At 55.1% G+C, this 12293-nt stretch overlaps 5 protein-coding genes across 5 annotated transcripts; 2 read left to right on the top strand and 3 right to left on the bottom strand.

Moving 5' to 3' along the window:
* Nucleotides 1-399: 399 nt before the first annotated feature.
* Nucleotides 400-1751, bottom strand: CCM_05367 (acetyl-CoA acetyltransferase; the record flags this gene model as incomplete). Its single annotated transcript, XM_006670511.1, has 2 exons — nt 400-1542; nt 1599-1751. 2 exons carry the CDS (start codon nt 1749-1751, stop codon nt 400-402), a joined length of 1296 nt encoding a protein of 431 aa, XP_006670574.1.
* A 941-nt stretch (nt 1752-2692) lies between these two features.
* CCM_05366 (ubiquitin-conjugating enzyme E2 2) lies at nt 2693-3325 on the top strand (the record flags this gene model as incomplete). Its single annotated transcript, XM_006670510.1, has 4 exons — nt 2693-2734; nt 2791-2855; nt 2926-3150; nt 3202-3325. 4 exons carry the CDS (start codon nt 2693-2695, stop codon nt 3323-3325), a joined length of 456 nt encoding a protein of 151 aa, XP_006670573.1.
* A 1386-nt stretch (nt 3326-4711) lies between these two features.
* CCM_05365 (kinesin heavy chain) lies at nt 4712-7632 on the top strand (the record flags this gene model as incomplete). The annotated part of the gene is made up of 3 exons (XM_006670509.1): nt 4712-4831; nt 4914-7336; nt 7395-7632. The coding sequence occupies 3 exons, from the start codon at nt 4712-4714 to the stop codon at nt 7630-7632; spliced, it is 2781 nt and encodes a 926-aa protein (XP_006670572.1).
* Nucleotides 7633-8369: 737 nt separating this feature from the next.
* Nucleotides 8370-9528, bottom strand: CCM_05364 (uncharacterized protein; the record flags this gene model as incomplete). The annotated part of the gene is made up of 2 exons (XM_006670508.1): nt 8370-9317; nt 9397-9528. The coding sequence occupies 2 exons, from the start codon at nt 9526-9528 to the stop codon at nt 8370-8372; spliced, it is 1080 nt and encodes a 359-aa protein (XP_006670571.1).
* Nucleotides 9529-10335: 807 nt separating this feature from the next.
* On the bottom strand, nt 10336-11855 carry CCM_05363 (MFS transporter; the record flags this gene model as incomplete). Its single annotated transcript, XM_006670507.1, has 2 exons — nt 10336-10951; nt 11008-11855. 2 exons carry the CDS (start codon nt 11853-11855, stop codon nt 10336-10338), a joined length of 1464 nt encoding a protein of 487 aa, XP_006670570.1.
* Nucleotides 11856-12293: the final 438 nt, after the last annotated feature.

Below are 12293 nucleotides of genomic sequence, written 5' to 3'. Positions count from 1 at the left end.
ATCCAATGTTTCCAGGGCTCGGTGTTATCTCAGGTACTTCTTTTGATTTCTGGCTAACATCTGTGAATAATCCATGGTTGTGTATTTCGTTAGAAACATAGACCAAGTCAAACATATTCACACTGCCCTATCGCAGGTTGGCAAAGGTCCGTTTAGGACAGGTTAAGCAATGAGAGCGGATTGTAAGGCAAGTATATGATACAGCGTTACAGTTTGCTGCTCTTTCAAGTAAGGCGAATGGTTCAAACCCGTATCTCTCACTCTCAAATTTGACAATGCATCCTTGTTTCAATTGGACCCATATTGTATTCAAGATCAAGTGCTAGGAAACCCGCAGATACTCCAGTTGCAAACAGATGCATTCGTTTTTTTCACGATTCATTTTTACATTTTACTTCTTTATACAGACTCGACACGCTGCACAACCATGGCAGTAGCAGCGCCGCCACCGTTGCAGATGGCGGCAACACCGTACTCGCCGGGCTTAAGCTGGTGGAGAAGGGTGGTTAGGATGCGCGATCCAGAGCTGCCCAGGGCGTGGCCGAGAGAGATGGCACCGCCGAGAGGGTTGACCTTGGCGCCCTCGAGACCAAGAATCTTCTGGTTGGCGAGGATGACACCGGCAAAGGCCTCGTTGAACTCCCAGACGGCGACCTGGTCCTTGGTGATGCCAGCACGCTCCAGGGCAATGGGGACGGCCTTGGCGGGGGCGACGGGGAAGTCGATGGGGGCCATGGCAGCGTCGGCGTAGCTGATAATCTTGGCGAGGACACGCGAGTCCTTGCCGTACTTTTGAGCGATGGAGCGGTTGCCGAGGACGAGGGCGCTGGCGCCATCGTTCAGGGTGGAAGAGTTGGCGGCGGTGACGGAGCCGGTTCCGTCGCGGACAAAGGCAGGCTTCAGGGTGGGGACCTTTTCAAACTTGATGTCGTTGAAGCCCTCGTCCGTGTCGATGATGGTGTCGCCCTTGCGGCCCTTGACAGTCACGGGGGCAATCTCATCGGCAAAGGCCTTGTCGGCCCAAGCCTTCTGGGCGTTGCGGTAAGACTGGATGGCGTACTCGTCCTGCTGCTCGCGGGTGATATTGTGCTTCTTGACCGTGTTCTCGCAGCAGTTGCCCATGTGGAACTGTTGATAGACATCGGTGAGGCCGTCCTTGATCAGACCGTCCTCCATCTTGGCGTGGCCAAAGGCCGGGAGGCCACTCGCGCGGTTGACATAATAGGGGACGCGGGACATGTTCTCCATGCCACCGGCAATCTGAGCCTCGGCCAGACCTAGCTGGATATTCTGGGCGGCGAAGATGACAGCCTTGAGACCGGAGGAGCAGACCTTGTTGATGGTGATGGCCTCGGTCGTCTCGGGCAGGCCGGCGAAGATGACGGCCTGGCGGGCGGGGGCCTGGCCGACACTCCCGCTAAGGACATTGCCCATGTAGACATCGGTGATCTTGTCGGTGGGAACCTTGGACTTTTCCAGAGCAGACTTGATGGCGACGGCGCCGAGCTGGGGTGCGCTGACGCCGAGGTACGAGCCATTGAACTGGGCGATGTTTGTCAGATTGTGCAGCGTGGCGCAGAGGGGGAAACCAGACGCACCTTGGCAGTGGGGGTTCTGGCAGCGCTCAGAATATAGGCGTCCTGGATCTCCCTGCGGAGGACCGACCCCGTGGAGAAGGAACGGGCGGCGCCAGCGGAGAGATGCTGGGCCAGCATGTTCAGCCTGGCGGTTCTAAGCGGCGCGGCAGGCATTATGGCGGGTGTGGGCGACGCGACTGGAAATAGAAGGTATCACGGAAGCTTCAAGCGGCAGCAAAGCAAAGACAAAACAAGGAAGGGGGAGGGGAAGGCAAGACAGAGTGTGGCGGCGCGCAATGCAGATGATATTCAATAAAACGTTAAGAAGGACCGGAAGCAGGTGTTCGGAAACATGGGTCGGCGCATTTCGGGCGACGTCGGCTTAGAGGCAGCAGCGGGGGTGCCTGGCTTCCCCGGCTTTATTACTTGGCGGATGATTGATGATTGATGGCAAGCGGGATAGTCGGGATGGTTCCAGTGGTCATTCCGACCAGTTCTGCTGCAGTGGAGATTTGAGTTGCATTTGTTTGGCTGACGGAATGTCGCAGACGCCAGACTTGCGGGTGGCTACAACAGCTTGCCAGGCCAGACAAATCGCCTGCAGCCCACTGTAATATGTAGAGCATCTAGGCTAATAGTAGGCTTGTGATGGTGTTCGCGTTTCGCGGTAATGCGTACACTTGTAGCTGGTAATGCCACATATATCGCAAACACTGTCTTGTCAAGACATTATTGATAGCTCACAAATATGTAAAACGGAACCATCCACTGTCTTCATCCGTTGACGTGTCGAACAAACAAGACTTCACGTGATACACCGCATTCGCAAGACGAAGGCCCGCTGTCTTCGAACCCAGTCTCTCCTCATTGGCCAGGCTCACCATCAGGGTGGTCCTCAAATGCTGCCATAATCGTTGACAAGGCGGCGACTCTCTCTCGTGCCCAAATACATTCGCCGTCGCAGCCTCACAACCCAAACGGTTTCATCTCTATCCAAGTCCTCCGGCTGTTTGTCGCCAGCACTGTAGCTCGTCTTTACCGAACGCGGCACATATTTACCCCCAAGCAACTTCTCGCGGCGCACTTGTTGCCCGCACTCTCTTCACACAGTCACAATGTCGACAGCCGCCAGACGTCGCTTAATGCGGGACTTCAAGGTGCGTAGCCCCCGAACACATTCTCGCCGATGACCTGTTTGCTCACAGTCTTGCAGCGCATGCAAACCGACCCTCCCGCTGGCGTCTCTGCCTCCCCGATACCCGACAATGTCATGACATGGTTCGTAACCCGGGTAGATGCCTTTGTGGCCCGGAAGATGTCCTTGCTAACCGCACATGGCGATTTGTAGGAACGCCGTCATCATAGGGCCTGTGGACACACCATTTGAGGATGGCACATTTCGCCTTGTGATGCAGTTTGAGGAGCAATATCCTAACAAGCCACCGCAAGTCAAGTTCATCAGCCAAATGTTTCATCCCAACGTATACGCAACCGGCGAGCTGTGCCTGGATATTCTGCAAAATAGATGGAGCCCGACATACGACGTTGCTGCGGTGCTTACGAGCATCCAGAGGTAATGAGTGCAGACCAATTTCAAAAATGGTGTGCTAACCCCAAGACATAGTCTTCTTAACGATCCCAACACTGGTTCCCCAGCCAATGTCGAAGCGTCGAATCTCTATAAAGACAACCGCAAGGAATACACAAAACGCGTCAGGGAGACGGTGGAGAAGAGCTGGGAAGACTGATGGCCAGACTGCGCCGCACGGTGGGGGCGGACTCATGCACATACATGCATGTAGTCTAACACCGACCATCTACAGCATGTGGCCTGTGTTTGGGAATGGCGAGTAGCAGGCTGCACCCGAGGTTGTCTGCTGCTGCGCATTTCTCCTTACAGGACCAAGGCGTTTTTATCTCGGCGTTTTGGGTGTGGGATGTGATTATACCATGTGTTATTATGCAACTTGATGCAATATAGTTGCATTCCTTATTGCAGTACGAGCTCGCAAGAAATAGAAGACATTAAGGATCGTTTGAACTGACTGTTGAGTTACCTTGGGTTTGTGTTAGCCAAGATAGGAGCGAACTACTAGAAGGAGCGGCCGTGACTGGTTAAATACATCTGGCGGGCGGTTAAGTTTACGACTTGGTGCGGTATTTGTGGATTTGCATGAACAAAGTAGATGAAAGGAGACTAGGATGTAGACCTGGTGATGTGAATAAGTGGCGAAAGAGTTGTCGGTACTCGTTTGCTCGTCACCTTTATCACCAGCTACCAGTACCGGTGCACGCATGTGCAATGAGGGGCAGTGTTATCATAGGAACCTAGGTACCAGGTACAAGCCCAGTCAAAGGTCACTGGTGGTGTGTTGGTTGGTCGCAACTTGGCCACAATAAGAAATGCGGGATGCAGAGTCGAGTTTAGGATTATTAACTCTCATTTGCTTGGTATAGCGCAGATTTCTGGTGTTGATAGCATTGACAGTTCAGATGAGCTTGCCAAGATGGCGCAAACCACAGCCCGCGTGTCCCGAAATTGATGGGCTTCAGGATTCTCCATTCCTAGGTACTGATGAAGGCTGCCTGCCCGAGTTGGACGTGGCTGAAACGCGAGGCCGAACAAATACCATCTCCCGTTGTCCAGGCAGGCGTTGAACGCTCTCCCACGACTTAAAAACCTTGAATAACACGAACTCGAATGTACCGCGCCATATCCATCCAGCACCTTTCAAAGTTGAAAAATTTCTACAATTATGCCTGCTATTGTGCTTTTCTTCTAGTGCTGAGCCCGTATCATTTTATCCTGACCGCCTGTTATTAGGAGGCTATTATTTACCTGCCCACATTACCTAGTTACTACCGGCCGCCAACGCGCGCCGTGCCGCATCACACTGTACAGGTCTAATAAAGGCACCAGAGTGCCTAACTGTGTACCTGGCCAGCTAACGTTACCAGCTTGCCCGCATTGTTTGGGGGCTCCGTACCCGCTTCCTCATCCACCAGCTCCTCGCCCACGCGTGGCATGACCTTGGGAAACAATAATAATACCCCTTTCGACATCCCCTCTCTCTCCGTTACTTTAACTTGTCTCCCACATCTCACGGCCACGACTTGGCTCGGCTGCTATCACAATGTCTGCGGCAAACAGCATCAAGGTCGTCGCCCGCTTCCGCCCCCAGAACCGGCTCGAACTCGAATCTGGGGGCAAGCCTATCGTCGCCTTCCAGGGCGATGATAGTTGCTCGCTCGACGTATGTAGCCGCTCCGCTCGACAGCATTTGCCTCTCCTCGCGCATGTTTGATCCGCGAAACTAACACAAACCTCGCCTCCAGTCCAAAGATGCACAGGGGTCCTTCACCTTTGACAGGGTCTTCGACATGGAATGCCAGCAACAGGACATTTTCGACTTTTCGATCCGGCCGACTGTCGACGATATCCTCAACGGCTACAATGGAACCGTCTTCGCCTATGGCCAGACTGGTGCCGGTAAATCATACACCATGATGGGTACCGGCATCGAGGACGAGGCTGGTCGCGGTGTCATTCCCCGCATCGTCGAGCAAATATTCGCCAGCATCATGTCCAGTCCCAGCACAATCGAATACACAGTCCGCGTAAGCTACATGGAAATCTACATGGAGCGCATTCGAGATCTTTTGGCTCCGCAAAATGATAATCTCCCAGTCCACGAGGAGAAGAATCGCGGCGTCTACGTCAAGGGTCTGCTGGAAATCTACGTCTCCAGCGTCCAAGAAGTGTACGAGGTCATGCGGCGCGGTGGAAACGCCCGTGCTGTCGCTGCCACAAACATGAACCAGGAGTCCTCTCGGTCGCATTCCATTTTTGTCATTACCATCACCCAAAAGAATGTCGAGACTGGGTCGGCGAAGAGCGGTCAACTGTTCTTGGTTGATTTGGCGGGCAGCGAAAAGGTGGGGAAGACTGGCGCCAGCGGCCAGACCCTGGAGGAGGCCAAAAAGATCAACAAGAGTCTGAGTGCTCTCGGCATGGTTATCAATGCCCTCACGGACGGAAAATCTTCTCACGTTCCCTACCGTGACTCAAAACTGACCCGAATCCTACAAGAGTCTCTCGGTGGTAACAGTCGCACCACCCTCATCATCAACTGCTCACCCAGCAGCTACAACGACGCTGAGACGCTAGGTACCCTGCGATTTGGTACGAGAGCGAAGAGCATCAAGAACAAGGCGAAAGTCAATGCCGAACTTAGCCCCGCAGAGCTCAAAGCGCTTCTCAAAAAGGCCCAGGGCCAAGTCACCAACTTTGAGTCGTACATTTCCAATCTCGAAAGTGAAGTCCAGCAATGGCGCTCCGGAGAGCCGGTTCCCAAAGACAAATGGGCCCTCCCTACCTCTGATGTGGTTGCGAAGAAGCCCACCGAGACGAGACAGCCACAGCGCCCCTCGACGCCATCACGCCTATCCGCCGAGAACCGATCCGAGACACCACTTCCCTCAGAGCGCGCCAGCACGCCAGTCATTGCTCTGGAAAAAGATGAACGTGAAGAGTTCCTCCGCCGCGAGAACGAACTACAAGATCAGCTCGCTGAGCGAGAGTCGCATGCTACTACGGCTGAGAAGCTACTACGCGAGACCAAGGAGGAATTGAGCTTCATCAAGGAGCATGACACCAAGACCGGCAAGGAGAATGAGCGCCTGACTACCGAAGTCAATGAGTTCAAGATGCAGTTAGAGCGTCTTAACTTTGAGGGCAAGGAAGCCCATATCACGATGGATGCGCTCAAGGAGGCCAACTCGGAGCTGACTGCCGAGCTCGACGAGGTCAAGCAGCAGCTCCTTGATGTCAAGATGAGCGCCAAGGAGAACGGCGTCGCCTTTGACGAGAAGGAGAAGAGAAAGGCCGAGAAGATGGCCAAAATGATGGCCGGCTTTGATCTCGGCGGTGACGTCTTCAGCGAGAACGAAAGGCAAATTGCCCAAGCCATTAAGCACATCGAAACTCTACACGAGCACAGCAAGATTGGCGACAACATTGCCCCCGAGGAGTTCGAGGCGCTCAGGATCAAGTTGATTGAGACGCAGGGCATCGTAAGACAGGCTGAGCTGTCTATGTACAGTGTGCCCGCCAGCGATATGGACTCGCGCCGTCGCCACGAGCTGGAAGTCCGACTTGAGGGTCTTCAGCAAGAGTATGAGGATGTGCTAACCAAGAACTTGAGCGAGACCGACATTGAGGAAGTCAAGGCTCGCCTCGAGAGCGCCCTTGCTGGCCGGCAAAGTACCCAGATCCAGTTGGTGGATGACCTCAAGGCCGAGGCCGCGCAAAAGGCCACTGAGAACTCGCGGATGAAAACACTAATTGACGACCTTCAACAACGCGTCAAGTCGGGTGGCGCCGTGCCGATGGCCAACGGCAAGACGGTCCAGCAGCAGATTGCCGAATTCGACGTCATGAAGAAGAGCCTCATGAGAGACTTGCAGAACCGCTGCGAGCGTGTCGTGGAGCTTGAAATATCCTTGGACGAGACTCGCGAGCAGTACAACAATGTTCTGCGGTCATCAAACAATCGCGCCCAACAAAAGAAGATGGCATTCTTGGAGCGAAACCTGGAGCAGCTCACGCAAGTTCAGCGTCAGCTTGTCGAGCAAAACTCGGCACTGAAGAAGGAAGTGGCCATTGCAGAGCGCAAGCTGATTGCTCGCAACGAGCGTATCCAAAGCCTCGAGGGCCTGCTGCAAGACAGCCAGGAGAAGATGGCTGCCGCCAACCACAAGTATGTAGCCGCTGCTCTCGGTATGGCCTGCGAGATAGCTAACATGTTTTATTTGCAGATTCGAAGTACAACTCAACTCGGTCAAGGAGCGCCTCGAGGCAGCCAAGGCCGGCGGCAACCGTGGCCTCAACTCTGGTCCAGGCGGCTTCAGCTTCGCTAATGCTGGCAGCCGCATCGCCAAACCCCTCCGGGGTGGCGGCGGTGATGGCCCTGTCGTGCCCACGATCCAGAACATTCAGCAGACAGATGGCGCCGCCAGCAACAAGCGCGGCAGCTGGTTCTTCAGCAAGTCATAACAGGCTCGGACTGCGCTGCGCGCTTGCTTGCCCACCCCTCCAAGAAGAACAGACGATGATGACAACGACGAATGCAGTAATGAAACGAGGCCTATTTTTAATTTCCCAATTACAAGGCGTCTTGACGAGAAAAGGGGATTTCTTTGTCTTTTTTTCTTTTTAGTAACTGGTTTGACAGCGGCTGTCTGGTCACAGGTCGTCCTCCTCCATCTTTCTCCCCACTCACAACGTCCCTCCTCTCTCAAGCCCGGACGAACCCAAAGAACCGAAGCGCCCTTTTCGTGTTATAGATGATGGTTGAATATATCATACCCGAGGGCTGAGCTCCTCACGGCAGCTTGAAGATTGCGATTTGACGGCAGGTTATTATCACCTAGTGACTTTTCTTCTTCTATATATACCTTTTTGCGTGTCACTCTTTCTTGGCAGTTTACTACCTAAATGAACTTAGTTGGGTTAGTGTAGCTTTTTTCAAGTTGTCTGTAATGACAAAGGGATCGATGGAAGATCCCATGGTTGCGGGGTGAATCACGTATTAGGAACACGGAAAATGAAATAAAAATAATGAAGTGAAAATATCCAAATTGTTTCGCAGATGATAAGATGAGAGTGGTGTCCTGGACAATAGCTAAACCAGATGCAAATAAACAGTAAAACTTAAAAAAGAACAAGTAAGAGGTTACATCGACCCTACACCTCCTACATACAACCCTGTGTCTCCTTCAAGTTATCAGGGCTTACAGCTCATCGCCGTTGTCGCCCGTCTTCTGCACGATGAGGAGGAACTCGGGGATAGCAACGGCGACAATGAGGCCGTAGACAGCCATTGTGACAAGGAAGGCCTTGATGTACAAGGTGATGAGACGGCGCCAGCCCGCGCGACTAAACGTGGTCCAGGCCTCGGTGATGGTGGCGTAGCCACGACCACCAGCGACGGCCGGCTCCACCTTGCCCTGGAAGGAGCGGTCAAAGGGGATGATGGAGTCGTCCTCGACCGGGAGCAGCGACGCCTGTACGCGGACGAGAATGACGTGGGTGGGGATGATGAGGGCGATGCCGGCAAAGGCGGAGACGACGGCCATGGCGACGAGCTTGACGAGGTCGGCGGCGGTGACGTCGCTGACATCAGTGCGGCCACTGTCCTTGAACTGGGGCAGGTGGATGTCGAGGACGGCGAAGAAGACGGCCGGCACCCAGCGGACGACCTCGAGGGCGAGCCAATGGAGCAGAACGGGCCGCCAGGTGGCGTCAAAGGTGCGGGCAAAGGGCGGAAGCCGGCGAAAGTGGGACACGCCGGGCCGGGGGTGCGTCAGGACAATGTGGACCCAGGCGGCGGAGAACTGGACGAGGGTGAGGGAGGCGAGGAGGGTGGCGAGGGGCGTAAAGTAGAGACCGAGGGCCTGGGTAAAGACCTCGACGAGGACGGCGGCCATGAGGAACTGGATCAGCTGGAAGACGATGCCGCGGAAGAAGCCGCGGACGCCGACGACGGCGTAGAGCAGGCGGGTGACGGCGCGCAGGGACGAGGTGACGGTGCGCGGGGCGCCGTCGGCAAGGCGGGCACCGGGGGGGGCGGTGCCGGTAGTGTGCTCCTCGTCTTCGGCAGAGAGGGCGGCGTAGGCAGGCGGGTTCTCGTCCTCGACCATGGAGTAGATGGGGTAGATGGTGCCAACGGTGTACTCGGCCTAGTTGGAGAAGCGAGGGCGGGTTGGTTAGCGGATGGGCCGGCGAGATGGAAAACGGAGGGACAAGAGACAAACGTACAAAGAAGAGAAGAGGCAGAAAGATGACGAGGTCGATGAGAATGACCCAGAGCGACCACGACGGTAGCTCATAGTTGATGCTGCCGCCGTCCTCGACGGAGCGCCGGAAAATGGGGACGCTGGCGGCTAGCATGGCGGGCAGAGCGTCGGCGTTGTTTGAACGGGTGATTTGAGAGAGGGCCCCGGTTCGAGAAATACGTCGGATAAAAAGATGATGTGTTTTTAACAGGCAAGGAACAGAGGAAGAAATGTCCGTCGTCCGTCTGATGATGAAGAAGGGATCGATGATGGATGAGTGAGCACAGGCAGGCAGCAGATGTGGGGGGAGATTGAGGCCAGACGTCGCCCACGTCGTGGCGCAGTTTCCAGCTGCAGCCTTGTTCTTGTCTCATCAATGGGCCAGCGCCAGCCAAGCGAAGGCCATGAGACGCCCGCAGAAAAGGCAGGTTTCATGTTTCAGTGTCGCAATGTGGAACCCCGTGTATATGCCTTGTCCTCGGGTCAAAGTCGTCAGGAACACAAAGAAGGTCAACTTTCGTCTACTTCTACTACCCCCGCTCCGTGGCGATAGCTGGCAGGCTGCCAAACGGGCTGCGCACAGCTCCAGCTGGAGTGGATTGCGCATTCTCGACGGAAATCATGTCAGAGACCCATCTCTCTTCCTTTCGCTTTTGCCGACATTTCTCGCCCACCTGCGACTACGTCGCACGACCGAATGCTGGTTTCTCCATTGCGCATGGTACCCATCAGCGCCCGTCATGAGCTTCGATCCGAGCTGTAGCACACAAAGTTGAGATGAATTGAAGACAGCATGGCGATGAGCGCAAGTGTCGCTACCCGTGGTCTACCCGTGGTATTTGCTACACAACAAAAGGTGGTATCTGGTCTTTGCGTGGCTGCTAAACACTATACGTCCAGCTTTGATTGTTGTCTGATCAACCTATAAATGGTATTTAAAATCCGGGGCCCGGTCTCCCGTCTGCACTTTTCGTCGATCCTCGGCCCCTGCCAAATACCGTTCCTTGTGCCGGTTCTCCCGGCGCAGGTACAGCCACTTGACCACAATCAGCACCTGCGCCAGCCCCAGCGCCGCGACCGAGAAGACGTTGCCGAGCCGGTACGGCGCCGTGCGGTAAATCTGACCCGCGACCACGCCCGCCGAGTTGCCGATGCTGAGCTGCATGCCAATCGCCGTCGCGCGGCGGTAGTGCGGCGCCACGTTGACATTGAGCCACGTCAGGTTCAGACCCGGCCCGTTGTACACGGCGACGGCACACAGAAACGTGCCCAGAAATTTGACGCCGTTGCTGCCGGAGAGAATGATGAGAAGATACCCGACGATTCCCGGCAGGTTGGCCAGCCAGAGCAGCGGGCCGCGCACGCAGTACCGGTCCGACACGTAGGCCGCCGCGAGGAAGGCGAGACCGCCAAAAATGTATACGGGGATGCTGAGATACTGCGCCTGGATGACGGTGTAACCCATACTGACGATGATGGACGGGAGAAAGGTGCTGAAGCCGTACAAGAGAATGTCTTGGCAGAACTGGATGGCACCGCTGGAAACTGGTCAGTATCATGCCCAAACTGATCAGGTGAGTACGGCAACGCATACCTCAAGTATAGTTTCGGATCTTTCAGTGCAATGCGAATCTCCTCCCAGCTAAACTCCTCACTGCCCATATACTGTGCCCGCTGAATCGCCCGCACCTTCATGATGCGTTTCTCCTCGTCGGTCAGAAAGTACGCCTGAGACGGGTCATTCGGTAGTCCAAACCAAACGAGCGGCGCCACTAGTATCGAAAAGATGCCCTCGATAATGTACACCCAGCGCCAGCCCGCCAGCCCGCCGACGCCATCCATCTTGAGCAGGCAGTATGCTAACAGGCCGCCAAACGCGCCCGCAATGGCCGTGCAGACGAACAGATACGACACGCGAATGGCCTGCTCTTGACGCTTGTATACCATGGTAAGATACAGGTTCAGCGCCGGGAATAGGCCGGCCTCGCACGCACCCAGGATGAGGCGCACCGCGTACAGGCCCGCGACGTTGTGCACGAAGCCGGTGAAAACGGTGCACAGTGACCACACCACGCACAGGCTGGTGAGGAGGATGCGCGGCGTCATCCACTTCATCATGATGGACCACGGAGGCTCAAAGGCGACGTAGGTGGCGTAAAAGATGGAAATAGCCGTGGAGAACTCCTTGGGCGAGGCGCCAATGTCCTCGGGCATGCCGGCCACCTTGACGTTGCCAATGTTGCTGCGGTCGAGGAAGCAGGTGAGATAGACGACCATGATGATGGGGACAAAGTACATGTCAAGTTTGAGCAGGAGCTTGCGTTCGGATTTGGCGTCAATCGTCTCGATGCAGCTCTCGTTCGCTTCGACATGGCTGCTGCCGTAGCCTTCGCTAACAGCCATATCCTTCTCCAGGCAGGTATCTGTAGTTGGAATTGCCATGACGGGGTTTCGTATATATTGAGTTTGTAAGACGGCTGGCTCGGGCGCTTGGCCGATTCAGTTACTCTTTATATGAAAGTAGCTGTTAAGACAAAGAGCGACAAGGCGAGACTTTGAACCCCATGGGGTAGGTGGTCCTGCCTCTCCTGCTTCTCTCAAACAGTGTGGCGTCTATGCTATCATTGCTTTGCAGGCACAAAGTGTAACTGCTGGGATCATCTAGCCAATAAGTTGCGGATGGTGGATCGCGGCAATGCATATTGGAGAGTGGCGTCGGAGTGCTTCGCCGACGCTAAACCGTCCAGTGCGGGATATTGGCTAGATCCCAACGGCCCGTGGGGGCACAAGCCCGCCCGACATGTCTGTGCGGTCGCACCCTTTAGTTATGCGACTCAATGATACGGGCTGGGAATGATAAGAGGTAATACATAGCCTATC

The sequence above is a fragment of the Cordyceps militaris genome (assembly GCF_000225605.1).
Source record: "Cordyceps militaris CM01 unplaced genomic scaffold CCM_S00004, whole genome shotgun sequence".
Lineage (NCBI taxonomy): Eukaryota > Fungi > Ascomycota > Sordariomycetes > Hypocreales > Cordycipitaceae > Cordyceps > Cordyceps militaris.
The sequence above is the reverse complement of the archived record's forward strand: the minus strand, read 5'-3'. Positions and strand labels throughout refer to the sequence as shown.